This window comes from Mytilus edulis, chromosome 10, assembly GCF_963676685.1.
Source record: "Mytilus edulis chromosome 10, xbMytEdul2.2, whole genome shotgun sequence".
Lineage (NCBI taxonomy): Eukaryota > Metazoa > Mollusca > Bivalvia > Mytilida > Mytilidae > Mytilus > Mytilus edulis.
The window spans coordinates 8,070,605-8,096,872 of NC_092353.1; the positions used below are offsets into that span (position 1 = coordinate 8,070,605).

At 31.7% G+C, this 26,268-nt stretch overlaps 1 protein-coding gene across 7 annotated transcripts in view; it reads right to left on the reverse strand.

Moving 5' to 3' along the window:
• Positions 1-16,279, reverse strand: part of LOC139493293 (afadin-like) — a 75,308-nt gene extending 59,029 nt beyond the window's left edge. For 5 of the 7 annotated variants that reach the window (XM_071281545.1, XM_071281543.1, XM_071281540.1 and 2 more), the window contains exons 1-6: positions 15,989-16,262; positions 11,107-11,296; positions 7,481-7,575; positions 3,017-3,290; positions 995-1,152; positions 245-359 (exon numbers count right to left, since the gene is read on the reverse strand). In XM_071281545.1, coding sequence (XP_071137646.1) covers positions 245-359; positions 995-1,152; positions 3,017-3,290; positions 7,481-7,575; positions 11,107-11,296; positions 15,989-16,084 — 928 coding nt within the window. In that variant the 5' untranslated portion in view covers positions 16,085-16,262. Of the gene's footprint in view, positions 1-244; positions 360-994; positions 1,153-3,016; positions 3,291-7,480; positions 7,576-11,106; positions 11,297-15,988 lie in introns of all 7 variants that reach the window. The other 2 variants (XM_071281544.1, XM_071281542.1) reach the window with 1 other exon arrangement.
• Between the last annotated feature and the right edge of the window lie 9,989 nt (positions 16,280-26,268).

Sequence of the window (26,268 nt, forward strand, 5' to 3'; positions counted from 1 at the left end):
TTATAAGAGCATAAACCTGAAGCACGGGGAGGCACTCTACTGCCTCCACACGGCACTAAAGACAAACTCTGTAAAAAATAAAATTGAGAATGGAAATGGAGAATGTGCCAAAGAGACAAATTTATATTGTCAAGATGAGGCTAACTTTACTGCTTGGTGAAATATTTTTTTCATGAATCATCCATTCTAACAAACCAAAGATTTACATCTAACAGATTTTCCCCTTGCGATATTCTAAACTAACCTTCACTTGGAGGAAACCTCATAGCAATACCCAGTGGACATTCATGTGATTCCATCACCCTTTCTTGACCAATGGCTCCTCCATGATATTCTCTCTCTCCAGTTGGTACCAATACCTACAATAAATAATCAGTCAGAAATAGTCACTTCATATATATGTATCACAAATCCTTAATTAAACACAAGTATAATTTTTTTGATAATTGGGGTGTGTACATATCAGTGATATTTTTCATTACCTAACTTATTTTTATCAGTTCATTCAAATGTTTTCTTCATTCATTTTTTTATTTTTTTCCATATTATCTCCCCTTAAAATATTATATAAAAGCTGTTTTTTGATAATTAAATTCTTGTTAAATTCAAATGATGACGCTTTCATATTTATCCAAAATAAATCTTTTGGCTACGAAACATATACCTTATGTCTATAAAATCAGAAAAACTGTGCACTTTTTAAACCTTGAAGTGTTGACTTATTTGTAATATAAAAATAAGCTTGTCTGTAGCTAATCAGAACAACTGTGCACTTTCTAAAGCTTGAAGTGTTGACTTATTTGTAATATAAAAATAAGCTTGTCTGTAGCTAATCAGAACAACTGTGCACTTTCTAAAGCTTGAAGTGTTGACTTATTTGTAATATAAAAATAAGCTTGTCTGTAGCTAATCAGAACAACTGTGCACTTTCTAAAGCTTGAAGTGTTGACTTATTTGTAATATAAAAATCAGCTTGTCTGTTACAATTACAAACCTGGAAGAGACAAAAGTCTGATGGATCTTCTTTATCCAGATCATATTTTTCTAGAGCCTCCTTGATGACATACTCCACATCATCACCAGTAGATAACAGTAATGTCTTATATGGGATGTCTGGCCTTAATGTCTCGCCATAAATCTTTAATGTTCCTCCTGAAATATAAACATATAGCATAAGAATATGAAAATTTACACAATCTCTATTTGGAGATCTGATATAGTCGTCAGCTTTAAATAGCATTACTGAATGTACAACATCATGTTGTTACATATAGAAGGTCAGAAAACTTAACAATATTGTAATATTAATTGCATAACATACCGTTTAGCGGGTTATTTCTGCGGGTGTAAAATTTCACGATTTTTACTGAATTAAGTATAGAAAATATTTTGGAGGAAATTTGTGGATATATACATGCATAATTTTTTATAAAACTGATATTTTTTTTCATCTGTACTTAACACAAATCATTAATGGGTGCAAAATGATCATACTTCTGCAGTATCAAACACATAGATATGAAATAATCTATATGTACATTGCACAAGAATCATTTTAACGCCTTTTAAACATATTTTTATTCATTTACCTTCTCTAATAGTTAACACAGACAGATAAAGGGAAGACACTTTAACATATACACTAATTTTTTTAGTAAACAGTAAAGCTGACGAACTTTTTTATAATGATAATTGTTTTCTTACAGTAACTTGATTACAATGATGATACTTTCAGATAACCTGTTGATGATCCTTCCACTAAAGTTACATGATACTACAATTTTAATGACCTCAAAGTTTGCCGAAGGCATTATCCATGCAGGATTTCTATTTAGTTTTTGGTTCAATTATTTTTTGTCTGTATTGTGACTGAAATTACTACTTTCTCAATATTGTTGTGCTTATATGATAGTGTTGCTGTCTATGTTAACATCACAGCACCTCTTTTTATAGAAGATAATTCCTTTGAAGATCAGCATTAGCAGTAAGAGTGCTGCTCCTATGATATATATATTAAAATTAAACATTGGGAAAGCAGTCATTTCAGTCCTGTCCTTTTTACCACATTTATTAATTACATATTTCTATTAATTGTTGTTAATTGACTTTTTTACAGTACTATGTTTCTAAATGAATCACCAAGTTTGAAGATCAAAATTTTAAGTTCATAATATGTTTTGATTGAATACACATGTGGTGTCAATGTTCTCTGAATGTAGATCCTATTTCTATATAAGTACATTGTGAGATGTTACCTACCAATACATACAGGTACAGTAGGATAAATACATTGTATATTTACCTGTACACACTTAAAAACACAGATGATATATTTAAAATCCTTCAGGAATTTAATTAAGAATATTTGATTTTTAATCTTTTTATCTAATCTTTTTAAAGGCATTGGTTAGAGAAACTGTTTATTTGCTAGTTAAAACTTTTGAAAGTATAATTATTTCCATTTTATTTACACAAACTCCCACCTAATTATGACGATATTCTTGTCAGTACAGTTTATGTCCTGGGAAGGCCCACTCAACAATGTATAGATATCCTATGCCCCAGTAAACATGAAGTTATAGCTATCAGTCTGATCAAAGAACATCTTAAAACAATGAATAAATTTCATACCTCAATGAAATGATGCTTTCTGGTGAATAAAATAGGTGTCACCTAGACATTAAACTTTTACACGTAGATGGTCATGTTCAATTTCAAACAGAAATAAACTAAGTTATAAACTTTCATCATTTGGCAATGCTTACCATCGTATTTTGTATTATTGGTAAAAGATTGGCATGGAAAATTGTGAGATTTTTTGGGAATAGATATATATGTATATCTTTTCAAACAACATAAAAAGAATTTGAACTTTATAGTATGGTGATATTTTAGTTGCTATATGCTATCCAAACAAACAAATTGTGTTTCATTCCAAACTTCCTGTGACATTGATGTTTCAGTCCTGATTTTACAATCTTTAAAGTTATTGTACATCCTTTAACACATTACAGACCTTGTCCATCCTGTCCTCGGCACTGTTGTAATTTCTTCTCTACTTTCATCTGTCTTCTCCTTTTCATGACAGCCTCAGGATTTGAGATAGACCTGGTGAACTTTGACTCAGGCATGTCTGTATACAGCTTGTCAGCTAAACCTCCACCATGGTCTTTCTGTTTCTGTTTATCTTGCTTTTTCTTTTCTTTTTTCTCTCTTTTAGACAGTTTTCTGGTGAATGTTTTATTAGTACCAGTATTTTCTTTATCCATGGCTGATATTGTAGGAACACCCTGGCAAATTAAAAGACATAGTGGTGAGACAATTTGTACATGATGAACAAAAGTGAGACGGAATGCAGTATGCACAAAACTGTGCAGAAATTAAAGGTTTCTTTGTAACCAATTGAGAATATTGATGTCTCCCTATCAATAATGGAACACATACAAATAATACATGTAATATATAACTTCTATTGTTTTACTCTTTCATATAAATATGGCATAAGTCAGGAGGCTGTAATTCAGTGGTTGTCAGTTGTTTATGTGTTACACTTTTGTTGTTTGTTCATTTTTTGTACATAAATTAGGCTGTTAGTTTTCTTGATTGAATTGTTTTACTTTCATTGTCATGTTGGTGCCTTTTATAGCGGACTATGCAGTATGGGCTTTGCTCATTGTTGAAGGCCGTGGTTTACCTATAGTTGATAATTTCTGTGTCATTTTAGTCTTTTGTGGAGACTTGTCGCATTGGCAATCATACCATTTTTTATATGTATACTAATGTTAAAATCTGATATGTATTCTGGCTCAGACATTACATCTATATAGGGTTTATACATCTTTGCTAGGACCAATTTTTTGATTTTGTAATGACTTTGAACTTGTAAACTATGTTAAAACGAGTGATTGTGTATAACCTTCCATAGTGGTTTATGATATAACACTTCTATCTAAAGGAAATGCCTTCAATTGAGTCACCATGGTGAAACCAACCAGATGTTAAATATGTATCTCTAATATAAACAGTGATAATTTAACTTTAATGAGTTCAAGTTTACCTACATCCCAGTCATCCATTAATCCTAGGGGAAAGAGCCAGGAAAGAATTACATAATATACCAGCACATTGTATGTACTTTATAGGTGCTAGACAAAGAGGAATAAAACTCCATCGTAATCAAAGTTTTTAAAAGGGAAATGTAGTAAATGTACAATATAGTTTTAAGCGTTTACTATGAATATGGGTTCAAATTACATTCACGGAACCAGCCATACAATGTATTGTTAGTGTATTTTAATACATGCACACTCAGGACTCTGATTCAGGAGTAGTAAAGACATTATATAAAGCCCCTGTTTTTATATACATGATGATGACAATAGAGAGAATAGGTAACAAAACTTATTACCTTGTAAATTCACACATTTTATTGTCTTTTAATTGTATATCTGACAAGTTATTCATGTACCATGGCTGACAGATTGAAATAATTCACAGCTTCAACAAGACAACTATTCATATCTTAAATAGGTTTTATTGTACAATTTGCAATTACCTGTGAAAAGTTAACACTTAATATATGGTATCTTTCTTAAACAGTATTATTTTCTTCTTCCCTTACTATCTTGTGTTTGAAAATATGGATATGTTTATATTTGAGTAAAATAACTGAATTTATGCATTTTGCAACTAAACTTCAAGACCTTAAATTAAACTTTCCCTTTACTTTAAATTAGTTTGAATTTTGTGAAAGATGGCATTAGATAGTCATTTCATAAGTGAACAATTGTTCATGTAAATTCTTTCTGCAGTGCTAATATTTCTTATCTGAAATTTGAATTCAATTCTTTGATGAACCATTTTTTTCTTTTTAAATATTTTTTTATTATTTCCTTTCACTATTTATTCTGAACAACAATCAAATCATTATAAAACTTTCATTTGCATGTAATTAATTTCCATTATTATATCTATGACAGGCAGTTGTAAACAGGAAACATTTTTTTGGCAAAGTATGAATTTCAAACATGTATCATATAAAGATTCTCTTAGCTTGTTTTAATATTTTTCTCATCTTCAGCATAGTCAGGCTTGTTTTTATTAAGTTTTTAGAACTATCTTACTTCAATTTGTTGTTGTTATAAAGTTTATGGAATTTGTAAGGTTTTTTTTCATCTCTCCAAAACAAACATTCAGTGTTTATATTCATAAACGGAACAAAAACTAAAATTCATGACACAATAAGACAAGACAAAAACACTGTGCGTCAAACATGCTTCAAAATAACATGAAGAAAACTATAATGTCTTCATCTCTGATTCAAAGTTGATTTTAAAACAAATATGAAATCATATTGGTATCATTTTTATGCCACATATAATGGTGTAACTTTCCATCAAGAAATGACACCGTTTCAAAAACATACATATACATGCTGTTTACCTGATGATCCTATAAATACCAAATAAAGACATTAAAAAACAATTAACTTTGATCTGTTTGACTCCATTCCAATAACCCTATTAATGAACACATCCATGTACAACTAATTATTGAAGTTATTTAAATTGAATAGTAAACAAATTGACCGATTTATGAGAATTTATGTCCCAGTTAATGGTTAATATTAACTTAAAAGCAATAAATTTTCAAAGATGGAGGATTCCGAAATTTGTAGCAGCAATTTTCTCACCTAGCCTGGCCGAAATAATGTAGAAATGAATGAACTGTAAATATAACAAGTAAACAAAATCAAAATGTGTTTTTGTTTTCAATTCCCTTTTTTATTTGTTTTTTGTTGTTGATGTTTTGCATATATACAATACATATAACTGAGGTTTCATTGATTTTTTTTTATGTGATGGCAATTAATCACCGATTTTCATAGATTGAGAAAAAATGTACTTTCATGGATTTTTGGTTTCCTAATTTTGTCAAAGACTATAAATCAGCCTAATGAAAATGTGGGCTTCATTGAACATTTGAATTTGTCTTTCACCTATGCCTTTACCCATCAAACCCACAAATAATGAATCCTGAGTGCATGTGATCAATGGCTGCTGGCAATAATACATGCAGTTTTGTCCCTTAATGACATCAGGTACAGAACTATTGGGTCACTTATCATTTCCATCTTAGAAATCAATGATGTGTGACATAGATTAAACCTTATCAGATAAACTATGACAATTATGAGGGATTAAAGTGTGATTTAAAATTAAGATTATCTAAAGATTAAACACTGGAATTACTAGTAACCTTAAGGTCTTTTTACACCCCTAATGTACTATGTAATGCAATGTAAAAATAAGAAGATGGTAAAAATCTTTCCACAAGAGACCAAATGATCATAAGTTAACAACAATATAGATCTGACACTAAATAACCTTCAACAATGAGCATATTTTTTTCCTTCTAGACTTTGAACAGCATTCTCACCAAAATTTCCCTTAAAGCAACCTAATAAACATGGGATTTTTAAAGCTATCAGGTTTTTAAAATCATTACATCCCATACCAGCAATAATATAACCCCTTGCCATGATGCATATTTGGTAGAACAATACTGTCATGTATATACAAAACAGTACTATAAAACATTTTATTTTTTATTTCAACTTTTTTGGGGTCTTTTACAGATCCTAAAATATCCCCATGAAAAAAATCAATACATCTCTATGTATATTACACAGGACAACATTAACAATGGCAGAGGTTCAATAAAGAAACAATCATAAATTCCAGAGATAAATTTTTATCTTAAGAATGTTTGTTTTACTTGTGGTTTAATGGAGTCATTAGCATCATTGTCCAAGGGTAAACCCTCACATAACTACTTTTACATGTATTTACAAATAAGTTAATATCTTTGTAAACTTTCAAAAATGAAATTATCTTGATAACATTCAAACCAACATTTTTATTTATTTATACATTCTTATATATATAACAATATCAAAATTGTCGTATACATGTATATATAAAACCAGTCTTTTATAAATCACTCTTAATGTTTATGTGAATTTGTGAACAAAAAATTGAAATTGAGTATAATTTAAAAGACGATGTGGAAAGCAAAACACTACACTACACTGACTGAGAGATCTCTGGAAGGGTCAAGGCATATGAGACATGGCAGGTGAAGGTTGAATGATACAAATAAACTCATCATAGATACCAGGACAAAACATTGTCTTATGGCATCAACTAATCTGTACAATCAACTTCTGACAAGACTGTATGTTTCTTCTCTTATTAATGCTCCCTTCATATATATGCTTCTAAGTAGTTTCTACATGGTATATGAGGATAAATATAACATTTACATGTTCACTGAACTCTTGAAATTATACTAGGGTCAAATCCTAATTTAGTTTATGCTTCAATAACAATGAACATGCATATATACTAAGTTTTAATTTGATGTGACTATTCTATCATAGACAGGGTATAAGACAATGGATGACCAGGGCTGTATTTACCTCTTGTTTAAGGAGAAATCGTCCCTCTCTGACATCTTTGCCCCAGTTAAGTTGTACAAATAATACTTTTTCATTGTCTAGTAATCTCCTTTCATCTGAAATATAAAATAGTCATTATTAAAGTCTGTAACTGGTTTAGTGCCTGCCAGACTTACTAATCTTGGAACCAACCCTCTCTCTCTGCTCTGGTCCTTTTTTGTGGTCACACAAATTTAATAAATCAACAACTGCTTTCTTAGTCATTTACATCATCATGACTATTTTATAACAGATGATCACAATTGCGATATTCTATATAATATTTCATATGTCAAATATATGTACAGTACATATGTATCATATGACAGCTCTTTAAGTTGCACTATTTTTCATCTTTTCTATACACTCATGCAATATATTGTTAGAAAATATCAAACTTATATGTATGAGCTTTAAGTACAAGAAAGATAGTGAGGCTTGTGAGCTTTTCTCCTTATATGTAGCTAAGTTGACATTGCTTAAATGTGGTCTGAGTCATGATGAGGTCTTCAAAATGAACAGTGACATGATATGATTACCAAGGAGACATAGTTCTATCAACAGACCTAAAGATGAGGATGTTAAAGCTGGCAAGTTACTGTACAGCCTTCATCAATGAGCAAAAGGCATAAAGGTGTTACAAGTATCATAGTCAGCTATAAAAGGCCACAAATTGACATAATGTGAATCAATTAAAGAGAAAATTAACAGCTGGTTTTATCCTAAAAACAACAAATATGTGATGAACAACAAATTATTTCATTAACAAAATAACATAACATCTCATTAATTGTAATTATGATGTACTGACTTAATTTTAAATGTGATACGTAACAATTTTATATCTATGTGTAAGTTAAAACATATGAAGAACATACATGACATATGGAGAGAGACAATTACAAGATTTTTCTTTAATCTGCATAATCAAATTGTGGTAAAATAACACCCTTGAAGCTATTGGTATAATATTATATTCATACATGTACGTACATAAGTCAATTTTTAAATAACCTGAAGGTAATTAACCATGTGTAAACTAAAGCCACTACTAGTAACATTCTTGTCATAGTTGGTGTAGCAACTTTCTGTAATGTTTTGTCAGCTTGGCTTTATCTCCTTAGATAATACTAATCACCTTAGACAATTCACCAGATACTATAAGCTTTAAACAGCTTACAATAGGTCATTCATAAATCTATAGAGGTACTTCTTTAAAAGTCACCTTAAAGTTAATTATTTTTTAAACTTGTTTCAAATTTTATTTTAAAGGTAAAGATGATTTAATAACTTCTTAAATGAGCCTTACAATGAATGATATTGTAAAAATATGTTAATTATTTATGCATTTCAACATGTTCAATAATTATTTCAATTATATTTTTTTTCAAACTGTTCTTTATCATGTTTATCTGCAGATTAACAAAATTTGATACAATGTATCTTTGAGTTTTAGCTATTTTTAAAATGTTTCAATCAGCATGATCAGTGGGAAAACATAGAACACTACACAATGTACCTTGACTAAATCAAGTTTTGCACAGCCACTAAATCAACAGATCTGGGTGTACCTAAATATATAATTTTGGCACTGAATGTTAACCAATCAACAATCAATCGATTGATCCATGTATTTATTTTACATGTACCTGTACACTAACAGTCATCAACATTAATCTGATTGATTGGTTTGGTCCATCACATGTGCTTCTAAACAGTTTAGTCTAAACCCATAAATATGTTTAAAGAATAGTGAGCATAACATTGCATGTTTCTTCCATCATAAAATGTAAACTGCAGTAAAATGCTTGACCCTTTAAAATATACATAAAACTTTGGAGGGACTAAAATAACATACATTGTAAGTCTAAAAACGATGAGGAACATCATGACAAAAAAACAAAACATAACAGAATAAATATACCAGTATGTTAACAACATACACAATATAAAAGTTGGAGCAATATGAAACACTAGAATTGAACTAATGTGCTCTCAAAAGGTAACCTGCTCCTGCTATAATAATTGAACCAGTTGTTTTCTCTCAGCAAATAAAACTAGATATTTCATCACTAGCTATAGTCTAATGGTACCCCCACCCCTCTAAGTATTCAATTACAGGATGTTGATAAGCACTGGATGTGATAAGCACCACATATATGATAGAATAGCATGTTTTGATGGAGCTCTATACCAAAGCAATGTTTTTTTTTTTGGCTTTACATGTACACGTGTACCTGAGAAAATACAAAGCATTATGATTTCATACATGGCCATGATGTGTAAGAAACATTAATAAGTAAGCAATCAATAGTTTATGAGTGATGCAGTATTCTAACAAGGGCTGATGCATGCACTGATGCAGTGAAAAAAATACTGCATGTGTAGTTACATTATTATTAGGGAAACAGGAAGTACATGTACATGAAGAATAGTGATGGATGAGACAATATATCACAAGGTATAGCATTCCGTCATGTACAGGTAGCTTGCGCCACTTTGAGGAAGCTCTCAGACTGGTTAGTTGATCTTGAGATTAATGGGTAGACAGTTTCCTGTGATGATATTCAGGATACAGAGCAGAAAACAAGCATACTCCCTCCTATGTGGGTATAAATAACTTAAACTTAAAACCAACAACTTGGATTAAGTTTGTTTGGTTGCAGGGGCTCCATTCTTAGTTTGAACATATTTATTTATAGTGGATACGGAAACAAGTTATTGCCAGTTATTGCAACTTATATTAATCCCTTTCTACTTTGCGGGTGTCAGTGCTGTGAGTGTCTTGTAGTGGCATAAGCCTGCTCTTTTTAGAAATCTAAAAGGGTATCTTGAAAGATATATGGCTCTTTCTTAACACGGGTCAGCCTGCATATATTGTCCCTTTACGGTAGTCTATCATCAATTCCTCAAGACCATATACTTGCAAATCGTGTCAAGGGAGAGCCAAAGGTTAGTCCCTGAAATTTTTTCCCCAAAGCGGGGATTGAACCAGGAACCCTTGTGTTAGTTGTCCAATGCACTATAAACCACTACCCGATACCTCCCTTTAAAATGCTTCATGAATTGTATAACAGGTACTTGCTGTACCTGCCTATGAATAATGTATCCATATAAAAGTTTTAAAATTGAAAAGTACTGACAAATATATTAAATTGTACCACACTAGGTTTGAGTTAACAAAGTCATAACTGTATCTACTCAAGTACATGTACTACTGGTAATATAAAGTACCCCCACCTTGGGATAACCCTTAAAATATATCCTGTACAGATAAAACAAGATAATGATTCTATCAAGTGTCACATTAAGTTATGTTATGCCCCACCAGAATGCTTCAGATTTACACGATAAAGTTATCCAGAGCTCTGCTGTGTGATAATATTGTTTTTCTTCCTCTGTTTCATTGCAACTATTGTCAAGTATAGAATACAAATATACGTTTTATCAATCTGTATGTGAACTTTAACATTATAAAGTTTTATGTAATCAATATAAATGCAAAAAGAAATAAACTTTCTTTCTTGTTTTTTAAATGTAGCAGGAAAACATATAAAAAACACATATTCTAGCCACTAATGGCGAAAATAAAAAAATATTGTTTATACCTCCATTTACATGGACTTCATACAAAGCATATGAATTTCTGGTCAGCATTCTCATATCTGGACGGAACTTCTCTATCAAAACATCGACAACCTCCTTCGTCGAGGCTGTACTGGCTACACGTATACATTTTGTCACTACGTTTGCACCGTCCTGGAAATAAAATCTCACTACACCATGGAATTCCAAATTCTGGAAATAAAAAAAACAAATTGTTAGATTTCTCAATGACCAAAGTAAAATGAACACCTTTAAAACATTGGTACAACAGGCTTGATATTAATAAATGGTTGTAAATGTCTTTTTTCCCACTATCTTGAAGCTATAGCTACAACTAGCCCAGACAAAGGTAAGTTTTTGGTAAGATTTACATGTACCAGTATTATTTTGGGAGTTTCTCAGAATGTTAGAACTCCCTAAATTTTAAGCTCAACATATTGCTACAAGTAGATGTAAGAAGATGTGGTATGATTGCCAGTGAGACAACTCTCCATCAGATATCCAAGTCACAATTTGTATATAAAGTAAATCATTAGCACAGTCTTCACCAAATACAGTATTAAAGCTAAAAAGTAACTTGCTGACTATGGTTCAAAATAAATAATGGATTATAAAATATAATTGTGTTTATTTGCACATTGTACATTAACCATGTTATGAGTACATTTGTATACTTACAATGTACAATGAATGTTTACTACTAAAAAAACACTTGGGGAATGTGTAAAACATTTGACAACATAACTTTTACACTAACAAATTTTTGTAACAAATTTTTACAATGAAAAGTGTCACTCTAGCTATATTGTGTAGGTAATATAATACGTAATAATTAGGCTATGGTAGGGTACCCTTTAATACTTTCACATTTTGAGATGACCCAATTAACAAAATAACTACTTATCACATGACAAGATAAATCTAAGGTCTGATTTACTTAAAAACATACAGGTAATATGAGATCATGTGACTACACAGGGGTAACTTCCTATTCATAATGACCTGTACTGGACATCAATCAGTCCATGTACATTTTGTAAGTGGACTAAATGTGTACAAATTGTACATGTAACTTCTCATATTACTAAACACTGGTTAAAGATTTTACTGGGCTCAATAATACTGATTTCAAATAAAATTGGTACAAATTCAGTCCAAATTTAATGGGGGTCTCATTGGGGGGTTCCAATCCCGGATCCCGCTTACTGTTTTGTCAGATTCCCGAATCCTGTTTATATTGTTTTGTCAGATTCCCGAATCCTGTTTATATTATGTACATAAGCAATTCACATTTTTTTGTCATTTCCCAGGTCCCGCAAGACCCTGTTTCCCGTTTTCACGACAATAATTTGACTTTCATGTGTCACGCTTACAAAAAAACAGCAATCCCGTGTCATGCTTAGACCCTTATAAGACCCATTTTAATGATCAGAAGATTTCTTGAAAATTCTCTACTGTTGGCTACAATGTAATTAACATGATTTGAAGAAGGAAAACAAATATTTAACCAAAGACATATATATATTCAAATAGACATATTAAAGTATATACATGAATTGATGTACAGAGGCGGATTTAGGGGGGGGCCCAGGCCCCCCCTTTTTGGGAAAAAATTTGGTTGCTTATATAGGGAATCACTCAAGCGTGACTGGAGCGGGCCCCCTCTTAGGTCAGTCAGTGGGCCCCTCTTATGAAAAATTCTAGATCCGCCACTGATGTACATTTTTAAACAATAGTCAATATCGGGTATAAATGAATTGCCAATTGAGACAATCCTACAGCAAAAAGTTAGCAACCCATGAGCAAAACCAATACTGAACAGCAAGCTATAAAAGGAAATGACAAGAAACATTTAACAATTCAAATCAGCAAACTGCAATATACATTGTGATTACCTGATTGATTTAAGTATATTTTTTCAATAAATGAAAAACACATATGATACATTTTTACACTGTAGAAAAGCAACAATGTGCACATAATATCCCCCCCCCCCCCAAATAAAATATCAAACAGAATTTGAAGATTCAATATTTTATTAATATTTATAATAAAATATTGAATCTGAATCTGTATGCAAATTCGACAACACAGTTTACACTGGATTAAATTAAAGTGATTATTAATTTATGGGTGCCTTATCTTTCAATAATTAACTTTCAGGGATGTACTTTTAATGGATGAATAAAATATATGACCTGACTGCCCCAAATATGCACCTGTTAGTCAATTCAACAAGTCAATTATCTTTAAGACCCTCTGGTACAATTAAAAATAATTGATGTGAAATCACAGCAAGTGTCAGTCTTAAATTAAATAAACATTGTTTTGACCATTTTCATGGGGAAAAGTTTTGTTTTCTTTTACTTGAAAAATAAAGTTAAATATTTTAAGTGATGAACATGGAAACCTTTATTTTGATACTTTTTATTCATCATTGATGATGATCTACATTGTAATACATGTATGCATGAATTGAATTCAAATTAAAGATTACCAAAACATGACATATCATTGGTGGATGCCTGTAAAGAAGGGGGTATTATGGAGAAAACATTTGGGATTTAGCTATTTTTAAGGCAACAACCAATGTAAACATGTTAAACAAAGCCACTGATATACATGTACATGTATGTAATGTTCTTAAATTGAATATTGACTATTGTGCATTACATGTATATCCTTCTTCTCAACCTTCTTTATCATATATAACTCAGAAGAAAATTCAAACGAGAATACAATGATAATCACATATGTTGAATGAAACATTGAACATGTTGAATATAAATGTACACTACTTTGTACTGGACCCATAGCATATATATTTTTTATACAAACAATCGATCAACATACATTTTGTACCCTAACTCTACTGACTCTACGTATACAGGTACACATCATTCTGGCCATTACAAACCAGTATTTGTGACTTCGCTCAATATGCCTTTCATTTATGCTGACTTTTGCTGTATGCTTACTTAGCAGGAACACACTGAATATCACTCACACAATCCAAATGTTTGGTTGAACTTGAAAGAGGATTTTAAACCAACAACCTTTCTCTGACCAGGGTGACCTAGTACCATGAGTACAATCTAGTACCTATGGACCAGTGACCGTGTGTCCCAAATAGACAGTAATCTTAGTTGTCTGTATTCTGCTTACATCAGAACTGTCTCAGTATTCTCACTAATGATTTTTTAAGGCAAGTCCAGCATTTTTTTTCCAGAGACTCATCATTTTTGGCCATATAGCAAATCCAACAGAGAGAAGATGAATATTATTATTTAAGTCTTTGTGACAAAACAGAGCAAGGAAATAGCATCAAGGTTAAATTATTCTTTTAATCTTAAGTCATAAAATGATGATATTCATCATGTTCATTAGGTTAGGACTTAACATACATGGTTTCAATGTACATGCACTTTTTTTTATATAAAACAAGAGTTTGTCCCCAGTACACGGATGCCCCATTCCCACTACATGTATAATTAGTTATGTTCAGTTATCATTGAAAATGGGGGGAAATCTCTTAATTTGGCATTAACATTAGAGAGTTCATACCATAGGGAACATGTGTACATGTACATGTACTTAGTTTCAAATTGATTGGACTTCAACTTCATCAAAAACAACCTTGACCAAAAACTTTAACCTGAAATGGGACAGATGGATGGACGCAAAGTCCAGATAATATAATGCCCATAAATGGGGCATAAAAAAAGAAGACAAGTTGTTTACACTCTAAACATGCTAAATATTGAATTGTTTCATATTTAGAATTTCAAAAACTCTAACCTGAAGGGGGATAGATGGATGGACTCAAACAGAAAACATAATGCCCATGATTGGCAATAAAAAAAAGAACACAAATCGTTAACACTCTAAACATGCTGAATATTGAATTGTTTCATATTCAGAATTTCAAGAAAATTCCAATTTTGGGTGAGTTATCTGCAGTTAATTTATGTACAAGTACAAAATGAACATGTGCTTAGCCTAAGCTTCAAGTTTTCTGATTCCGCTTTCAAATAAACCAGGAGCGTACCTCTGACCAATATCAAGTTTTTTGGAGGATAAGACGAGTTATATACATGTACCTAATAGCCATGTATGTAGATTATTATGAATAGACATTTTACAGAAACAAATTTCTAGGCTGCATGTTTGGAACTTTCCGTCGAATTAAATCCAAAATATTGGTCATGTGTTCCAAATAGTTTACTACAATCTGTTGACATGGAATCAGCAGACAGAGCAATTAAATCATCCTACTATGAATGGCATTTTTGTGTACTATGACTGTGTACATTTACATTTACAAATACAAATTTATTTTACATACATGTACATTAAAATGTGTTGATGGAAGAGAAATGACACATGCTACATATAATACATTATATATGTCTTAATATATGGAATGACTACATCATGTAGGAAAAATGTATTTTGATAAAGCCTTTCCTAATTCCTTGTGTAGGATGCATTCCATAACATGTCAATATCAATATTGTGAGTAATCCAATGAGGTCATGTCAACATCCAAGGGGGACAATTCAAAACTTATTTACTTCCCCAATTTTACAGGTAACTAACATTTGATAATGCATTTTAAAACCAGATTCAGAATTTCTATGTTAAGTACATGTTATTTCAGGTGTATGAAGTAAGTTTATGTTGTTTTATACTTAGTTTGACTTTGGGATGGGGGCAGCCATATTGAAAATTGTTGACCGTTTTAGCGACACCTGAGTTTACCTGTCAAAACCCATATGCACAGCATCTAATTTATTCATAGGTAAAATAATACTTTCAAGTAATTCTTCATCATTCAAACAATAAAAAGCATTGAAACACGGGGTTAATTGCAGATTTTTTTACCTCGTTTGGCCTACTAAGTTCAAAAATATCGTAGTGGTCCTGATTCCACTGGTGTATAAGTGTTGCTAAACGTTCCTGATCTTGTATTTTCTCCATTGAAATTATCCTTTTGGTATAAACTCCATTAAGAAATTAAATTCGACATAAAACAATACTAAGATTTTCTCTAAAAAATAAACAAATGTGATATCCCATTCAAATATAGAGTATTGTTTCCGTATTTTACACAGCGGTACACAGCGACCTCCTTGGAAGATTGAATTTATACGCATGCGTAGTTTACCTGTCAATGCAAATTGTCGATGTCGCACCTTACACTTCCTGCGGGGTCGTCTCACAATGGATAACATTCAAAAAACGTCTGAAACCACATAGGCTGAGCCTGAGGTTGCGAAAAAAACCTACGAAAACAAACCTTTAAAATCTTTTAAAGGGCACTAGCTGCCATCTATACAATGACATAAAATACGATTCTTTTTTAATCAACTCAATTCAATATTTTATTGCAAAGAGCACAAAAAAAGAGGGACGAAAGATAAGGGACAGTCAAACTCATAAATCTAAAACAAACTGACAACGCCATGGCTAAAAATGAAAAAGACAAACAGAAAAACAATAGTACACATGACACAACATAGAAAACCAAAGAATAAACAACACGAACCCCACAAAAAACTAGGGGTGATATCAGGTACTCCGGATGCATGGGTTAGCAGATCCTGCTCCACATGTCATATGGGCACCCGTCGTGTTGCTTATGTGATATCAAATCCGGTAAATAGTCTAATTCGGTATGTCACAATAGAGGCGGGATCCGGAACTTTACCTAACTAAGGGGGCCCGCTGACTGACCTAAAAGGAGGGCGCTCCAGTCATACTTAAATGTTTCCCTACTATAACCAACCAATTTTTCTCAACGAAAGGGGGCCCTGCCCCCAGCCCCCCCCCTTAGATCCGCCTATGTGGTCCATATACAGTGACAATTATAATATTTTGTTTTAAAAAAAAACATGTAAATGTGAAATAAAGATGCATGAAAAAAAAATTCTTAAGTCAATTCTATGTATACATACCATTACAGTTACCATTACATTATAAACTGTTATTGATACCATAAACTTATACATCAGTATTATTCTTAATTTTCATAAATTTACTTAAAACACACAATATAAGATATATGTGTATATGCACAAACTACTGTAAAAGATAGTTATCTGATGAAACGGTATGGTGGTCTCTCTAACGAAGGGCCTCTTCAATATACATAAAAATAGATTTTAATTCTTTTTCAGACATAGGATTTAACATGTTGGTAAAAATTAAGTTTTCATCCAAAATATTTGAATTAATATCATTATTTTATATTTAGATCTAATTTTCTTATATTGCGGACACTCAATCAAAAAATGTTTCAATAATAAAAAAAATCTGATTAAACTATTTCGTTTTTATAGGCAGTCAGTTTGGTCCAAACAGACACATATTGTATATGTCTTCGGTTTAAGTTTGTCAAAATAAGCTAAAAGGATTGCTGTTAACTTGTGATGTTGACTTGCAAGTAAAAAAAATCCAACTCATGTGAACCGTATTTGTGTGACTCCTGACCTTCTATATATATACATTGTTGTATATAACTCTATAAAGCTGACGGATATGACTTATGCATGTATTATGCGTGTTCAGCTATTAAAAGGAAAATAATGTCAATATGTAAGTGAATAGGTACCAGTCTTGTATTACAACTCCAGTTTAAACAAAATAGTGCATTTTTTCTGATTTTTTTTTCTGTTTGATTATTGGTTTATGCTGAATTGAAACATATATATAGACTTCCAAAAAATCTTGAATCTTTTGGGGATATCAATCCAGGAAAGTGGAAGGATATCATATTTACTGGAAGTGGTGCGGGCTAGTAAATAAAGTAAACAAAAAGTAGAGAAAAAAACATTTTTGACTGCAGGATTACGTAACTTTTTATTCGTGACTTCGTGGCATGACCCACTTTTTTTTTTTTTTTTTTTTTTATTAAATCACAACTTTACATTAGTGCATACATGATATGAACATGATTTTTTTTTCTATGTAGCATTTTTTATTTTTTTATTTTCAAAGATCATCTGTTTTGCATGTAAGTCTATGTAGCAGTCATTAACAAGACTGAAAGATGATGACCGACAAAAAAATCATTCTTAACAGATAAAATCGATGATTAATACGTTTTACATCAAATCACGAAATCAAACAAACCTTAAAAATCCAATCGCACATGCTCGCTATCATGCGTTTTTTATCGACTTAAAAGGCCAGAGGCGCCCGACTTGGGACAGGCGCAAACATGTGGCGGGGCTGAACATGATATTTTTTAGATCTATACCCTACCCCTATACCTCTAGCCAATGTAAAAAAAAAAACACACACACAACAATACGCGCACAGTAAAACTTTGTTCAAAAGGAGTCCGAGTCCGATGTCAGAATAGGTAACAAAAGAAATTCTAAACAAAATGGCAATGAAACATAAATTAACAAAGGACTACTAGCATTAGATGTATTGTTTGATTTTTTCAAAAATTTAAATAACGCCGAGATTACAAATGACGTCACAACTGAGCCAAATGACATTCAAGGTGTAAATGAAGTTTTGAATTCAGAAATTACCGCAGATGAGATTATTAAGTGTATACGAGACTTGAAAAACGGAAAGGCTAGTGGCGATGATTTAATAATCAACGAATTTATTAAAAGCACATCACACATTTTTATACCCGTTTATGTGAAACTTTTTAATATGATTTTTGATTCTGGTACTTTGCCTGAAATATGGCTTATGGGAAATATTATACCTTTTTATAAAAACAAGGGTGACCAATCTGATCCCCAAAATTATAGACCAATTACTATACTCAGCTGCCTGGGAAAACTTTTCACATCTGTTTTAAATCTTAGATTGAGTTCTTTCTTAGAGGATTATTTATTATTAAATGAAAACCAGGCTGGCCTCAGAAAAGGTTATTCCACAGTAGACAATATATTTGATCATGTTTGTTATTCACATCTTATTTGAGTTGCTAAAGAGGAAAAAGAAGAAACTATATTGTGCTTTCGTTGACTTTGCAAAAGCTTTCGATACTGTTTGGCGGTCTGGTCTTTGGTCAAAACTTATTAAACATTCGATTAACGGAAAAATGTATAACGTTATTGTCAACATGTACAATAATATCAAATCACGTACTTAGTATTCATTTTGGATCAGATTTTTCTGAATTTTTCCCTTGTTCCATTGGTGTGAGACAGGGAGAGAATCTCTCTCCTTTGCTTTTTTCTATTTATCTAAACGATCTGGAATTGTTTTTACAGAATAATAATATAGAAGGTTTGTGTACTATCTCTGATGAGTTAGAAATAGAGTTAAATGTTTATTTAAAATTGTTTGTCATTTTATATGCTGACGATACTGTCTTAATGGCAGAATCTCAGATAGATTTACAAAGACAACTGGACTCCTTATATAAGTAAGAATTTAATTGCAGTAAATAATATTTTTGTTCTCACTTTATTTAAGTATCATATCATTCTCCGCTCGTATTTTGTATTTTGTATTATGTATTATGTATTATATGTTCTTTCATGCACACCTTATATTTATATTTACTATATATCTCTTGTGAAATTCTTATATTGGTGTAAAATTGTGTATATGTATCCTATAAGCTGTATTGCTTTCGGAATAAAGTATTATTATATGAATATTGTGAGTCATGGAAACTAAAAGTAAATGTGGAAAAAAGTAAGATTGTAATTTTTTCACAAGGTAGACTACCGCAGAATATTGTTTTTAAGTATAATAATATACTACTAGATATTGTGAGTGAATTTACTTATCTTGGTGTATTACTGTCTAGATCAGGAAATTTTTCAAGAGCTAAAAAAAAAGCAATGTGAAAAAGCAACACATGCTATGTACGATATTATTCGAAAAGGAAGAGCACATAATCTGTCAATTGAATGCCAACTTGATCTATTTGATAAAATTGTTAAACCAATACTTCTGTATGGGTGCGAAGTTTTGGGTTTTGGAAATAATTCAATAATCGAGAGGTTCATATTAAATTTTGTAAAATATTACTTCGAGTAAAAAAGTCTACTCCTGATTTTATGATTTATGGTGAATTGGGAAGATATCCATTTGATATTTCAATTAAGTTACGAATGATAAATTATTGGTTCAAGTTGGTAACCGGAAAACCTGACAAATTACCTTTTATTTTGTATAACTTAGCAAATGCCAAATATGGTACAAATATTTTATGGTTAAAACAAGTCAAGTCAATTTTAGACACGTGTGGCTTGTCATATGTATGGGACAATATCTTTTTTGTAAATAAAACATGGCTACATGTAACCATCAAACAGAATTTAATAGATCAGTTCAAACAAAAATGGCTAGCAAGCCTACAGGAATCACCAAAAGCATTAAATTATCGTTTATTTAAAGATACTTTGGAGTTTGAAAAATATTTTAATATTTTGGATGATAGGCAAATATCCTTATTTTTTAAATTTCGAACTTTGAACATGAAATTTCCAATAGAAACTGGAAGATGGCAAAAAATAGAAAGAGAAAACAGAAAATGTGTATTATGTAATTCAGATGCCATTGGTGATGAATACCATTACATTTTTAATTGTTCAGCTTTTGATAACTGTAGAAAACAATGTATTGCATTTTACTATAGAAATAGTCCAAATACATTGAAGTTTTATGACTTAATGAATTCAAAAAAATGTTCAGAACTGAATGAACTATGATGGAGAGTTGTCTCATTGGCACTCACACCACATCTTCCTATAGTTATGTAAACTTATTAAGGAGATCAATAACAAATTGATTTTTTCTGGGTGAACAATTGTGAATGCCTCTATCTAATTTCGTACATTATTTATTTATGTAATTTTGAAATATGTATAATTATCTCTATACCTTTGTAATTTGGTTTGTGAGAATAAAGATATATCATATAGTTACCGACATGCCATCTCCAGACCTCAATTTAACTGGTTGAAAGATTATGTCTTCGTCATATGCATATCATGTACAACCCCTCCCGTTAGGGGTTAAGTTTAGTAATATCCAATCATAAAATATATGACGAGAAGAACATAATCAAGGTATGAAATAAGCAGGGGCCCACGTGACAGGCCAACTATGGTTTCATATAAAAAGCATGTTCAACCGCTCCCGTTATGGGTTTAGTTTAGTATTATACCATCATAAAATATATGGGAAGAAAATAATCAGGGTATGAAATTAGCAGGGGCCCACGGGCCAATGGCCTCTAAATGGTTTAATAGCTCCTTGTGAGCTGCAACCCTCTATCAAGAAATGCACGATAAGACATAAAAGCACGGGAATATCGTACCAATTGGGAGCTATATATATATACCACGTATGTAGGTGCTGCTTGAATGTTGCCACGAAGTTCACAACTGGAAAGCTGAAACAGATTGATCCAGAAAATTTTATAATATTGGGGGCCCACTGACTACATAAGAGTGGGCCTGTTCCGGTCATGCTTCATTGATTCCCTATATATAGATATATACAAAATCAACCATTGTTTTGCCAGAAAAAAAGGGATGGCCCCGCCTCTGATTCTTCAATACCAATGTCATCATACTCATGAGAACTGTTTTTGCTGTATAAATCCCCATATTTTTCTTTGGGTCACCTAGACGTGTAATAGCCACTATTGTTCCGTCAGTTACTTTGTTCCTGCGGAACTTTTCAAATAATTATTTCGTTCCGATGGAACTTTCCGACTACTAAATAGTTGTTTTATTCCTAGTGCAGTCGAAAATCAAAATCACATTCTCCCGAGAAATACAAGAACCTTTATGATATCACAAAAAAACTGAAGCAGTATAACACCTTAAATAAATCTTGTTATCGGGATATATCAGTTTTTTTTGGGGGGATATTACGTTGTTCTTGTATTTCTCAGGAAATCGTTGTACCCGTCGAACAATTCCGGAAAAAGTAGCTAGTTGAAAAGTCCCGCGGAATAATGTAGCTAGTTGAGACGTTACGCACGATATTGCGTTTCAAATGGTAATGAAGAATGTTTACGTTTTACGGCGATTAATGATTATTGGGGATGTTTTTTTTATTTCGCTTGCAATTTTGGTTTAACACATCAATATGGATACTTACTTCTTAATGTTTGGTCACACTGAATATGCTTGAAATATTTCCCACTGAAAGTAACGTAGGCAACAAAAAATTAACAAAATATATCATATTTGGGTAAATAAACTCATCATAGATACTGCATAAGTCTGTATGAAATGAGAATATAAATACGGTATGATGAGTGCCAATGAGACAACTCTCTATCAGTGACCAATTGACATAAAACGTATTAAAATGCACTGTTTCTCCATTAAGATCCGGAAAGTAAGAAGATATATATTTTGCTTTGATTAAAAAAGTTGTCGGGAATTACTTGTTAAACGGGTCTTGCTTATAAAATTCACTTTACTTTCTTAAAAAACGGAACAATTAGATTCAGAAAAGAAAAAAGGTTATTTGTACTAATCTCATATGTTTACAAGCTTTGTGTGATATGGAGAGGTATATAATAGCCACGCTTCAGGCCCAATTTTATTTTCACTTTCGAGTATTTTACATATGAATCGTGTTGCAGAGACGTGAAAAAAATTGCAGTTGAACGCTACCCAAACCTTGAAAATTTGGAAAAGATGATTTGTTTTCCTCTCGTATTCGGTAATACACAACTTTTTTCACAGCTTAAAAACCTCATCTAAACGAACAACCCCAGTCATCGGATTTTTTTTAATACTTTGTGGTCTTGTTGATAGTATCTGACTATCAAGAAAATTCTATCCGAGGAAATATGTAACAGATGATCCCCCATGAATAGCGTCCCGAATCGATGTCGCAAATGAAAGTTTATTTGTAAAAATCGGCGAAATCCGACAATGGACATGTTGCAAGACATTTGCCAGAAGCCGTTGCATTTTAATATGTGGTGTGAGTGCTGCAAACATTCTATTTTGATATGTACTATATATGTGCTTTTGAGAGCATTTAACTTATACCAACGAAATTTTATATAATCTATTATTCTAAAACCTTTAAATTTTTTAAATTATAACATTTTCCTAAATCTGACCATAATGGTCTATTTGTTTTTGTGAATAAATAGCGTTGATCGTTACAGAAACGCATATTCAGTAATATTGTAATACTATATATATATACATTGAGCATATCATTCATTCAAATTTTCGCGGATATAAATCTGTTTAAAAAAACACAAACACCCTTGCTAAACTGAGTTATTAAGCGTATAGTCTGTAACGTCTGACACGTATATTTTTGACGTTTCCCGAACACTGGAACAAACATTGGTGGATCTAGGGGGGGGGGTGTCCGGGGTTTTGAACCCCCTTTTTTGTTTGGCCAATCATTGCATTTGAATGGGGACATATAGTTGCCCCCCTTTTATACTGGGTTGGTCCTCTTTTTTTTTTAAATGGCTGGATCCGCCCCTGACAGACGCACGCAATAAATTTTATGTAACAATGGTAAAAAATCGCGTAATTTAAATTTTGGCGTCCTTGATTCCCTTTTATCCTTTCAACGACATAAGTAGCTTTCCAAAACAAAATTTGAAAAATAATAGTAATTTATGACTTTTATTATGGGATGTGCCTATTTATATGTACTAAACACTCACTTTGTGTAAACACTGTTTATTGTCATATATACATACACAAATTAAACATGTTTGTGATTAAAATGAAAAAAAAATCTTTGCTCGTCCCAAGAAGTCTCAGTTTCAATGTATTTCCCTTTCGCTAGTTTCTTTCCCCTCTTGAACAAATCCCATAGTTGCATGCAGGGAAATAAACCAACCAGCATGGGTTTAGTCTTTGACCACACAGAGTGTTTACTTTTACCAAGTGTAGCGGCAACATTAACCAGTGGGAAATTTCTTGATATAAACTCCGAATTTTTCAAAAAATTGGTAAATGAAACGAATATTTGCATTTCTCAAAAAAATACAGAAAGGGGAGTGAACTATGTATTTTCAGGGATGTTTGCCGATTTGACTCGTGCTAATACAATAATCGTCAATTTTATTGAGGATTTAAGAACGAAAATAAACGAAGTACACACCTCCTTGTTTTTTGATAGTACAATTGGATCTGTTAGAAATAATCTTGGCGGTACACATACACAATTAGTAATAAAAGAGGAATTAGACACAGAAAATATGACCAGAGCTAAAATCCAGACTTTAACAGAAGATCATACAGCGAACACAGAGAACCTTCAAATTAGGAACACAGGGAACGTTCAGATAGAGAACATAGAGAATGATAAATGCAGAAAAAAAAGAAAACTTGTAGATGAAAACCAAACAGAAAACATCAAAAAAGAAAATTTGGAGAACGTCCAAACAGAAGGAGTCCAAATGGAAAACACGGAGAACACCCCAAAAAATAACACATTGAACATCCAAAAAGTGAAGAATTGTTTAAACCAAGGTAAACATGAATATGGTAAAGAGAAAAACAGAACACTGAAAAAATGGAGAAGGAAACAACTCAGAATTAAACAAAAAGAAGAATATAAATATAGAAAAATGTCCGAAAACATCCAAACAAAGAACATAGAGATCATGATGAACATCCAAAAATACAATTCAGTGAACATCCCAAAAGACATCTGCAAGAAAATCCGAGAAGAGACATATATGACTTGGAGAAAATGGAGAAAGACCCAACTTAGTATTATACTTCAAGAACAAATAAGAAAGGAGGATCAAGAGAAATACGGCATGTACGGAATGATGAGAAAAATGTCATCTGGCAAAATTTTAAAAGACATGAAAAGTACAGAGACAATTGTTTCGTGCAGACTCTGCCAGGATGAGACCTTTTTTTTCAACAAGAGGCAAAATTTTTATCTACATATGGATACGGTACACAAGAAGAAATTTGAATTTTGTCGTTATGTTGTATATCAAGGGTTAGAAAAATAATGTTTCTCAAATCCTATAATCAATAGGGGCCAACCTGATATTGGATAAATGTAATGAATCATTTCTGTGTGGCAGATATCATTTGACCTTGACCTCATTTTTATATTGATTGTTCAAGTTAAGATTTTTTTGAAGTTTAAATTTTTTCTGGGAAACTGTTTAAAGCATAGAGGTCAACTGGGAAGATTATAAGATTCACACTTGGCAGTGTTAAAAAATTGTCATCATGTTCATGGTTTGTTCTGTATTTCATGATTTGAATATAAGCAATACATTTAGTTGTTGTTTAATTGTGTAGAATGAATGTGTGGACAGTGGTTACATGCCAACTGACAAGGTTCATCTTACCTTGACCTTGTTTTCAATAGTCATTGGTCAACTTAAGTACATTTTTCAGACCTGTACTGTAATCAATAGGTTTTAAGTTCATGTAAAGTCTAATTGCTACTTGAAGTAGAACCTTTATTTTAAAAAGTTTCAGCATAAATTCCATCATTTATTCAAAGTATATTATCCACTACATTTGTAAGATATTCATGTTTTAGTAATACTAATGAGATGAACTTGCCCTCACTGAAATTAACTTGCCCTTCAACATGTGCAAATGGTTAAAAAAATAAATGAGATAACTATTGACTGGACAAGTTGGCAAGTTCATCTCCAGTCAACTTGCCCTTTTATACACACTAGATTAACATATGTTATTTGATGTCGAGTTCAGACCCTCTCTATATATACATATGTATGTAGAACATCGGGATTTTTCTTAAATATTTTGTACAAATGTTTGATTTTGTTTTATAGTTGTTTTTAAATATTTGATATTAATAAAATTGGATAAGATATGTTAGATAGTTTTTCCTGTTTATATAGTAGGAAAAGATTTTGAAGTTGCCACCATGATATTACTTTTTTTATCAATAAATAGTCAGATACAGAAATTTAAGTGGTGTGAACATGATTAATGAGACGGTTATCCAATTACCTAAAAAATCATCATCTGAGACAGCTACCAATTGACACACATAATGTTTCTAATGATGTTAATGATACAACTACCCAAATGACACATGAAATCTTGAGTACGTGTAATTGAGACAAAAAATATTGTGTTGTTAATGAGACTGTTAACTACCCAATGTATAACCACTTTGTGTACGTGTAATTGAGACAAAAAATATTGTGTTGTTAATGAGACTGTTAACTA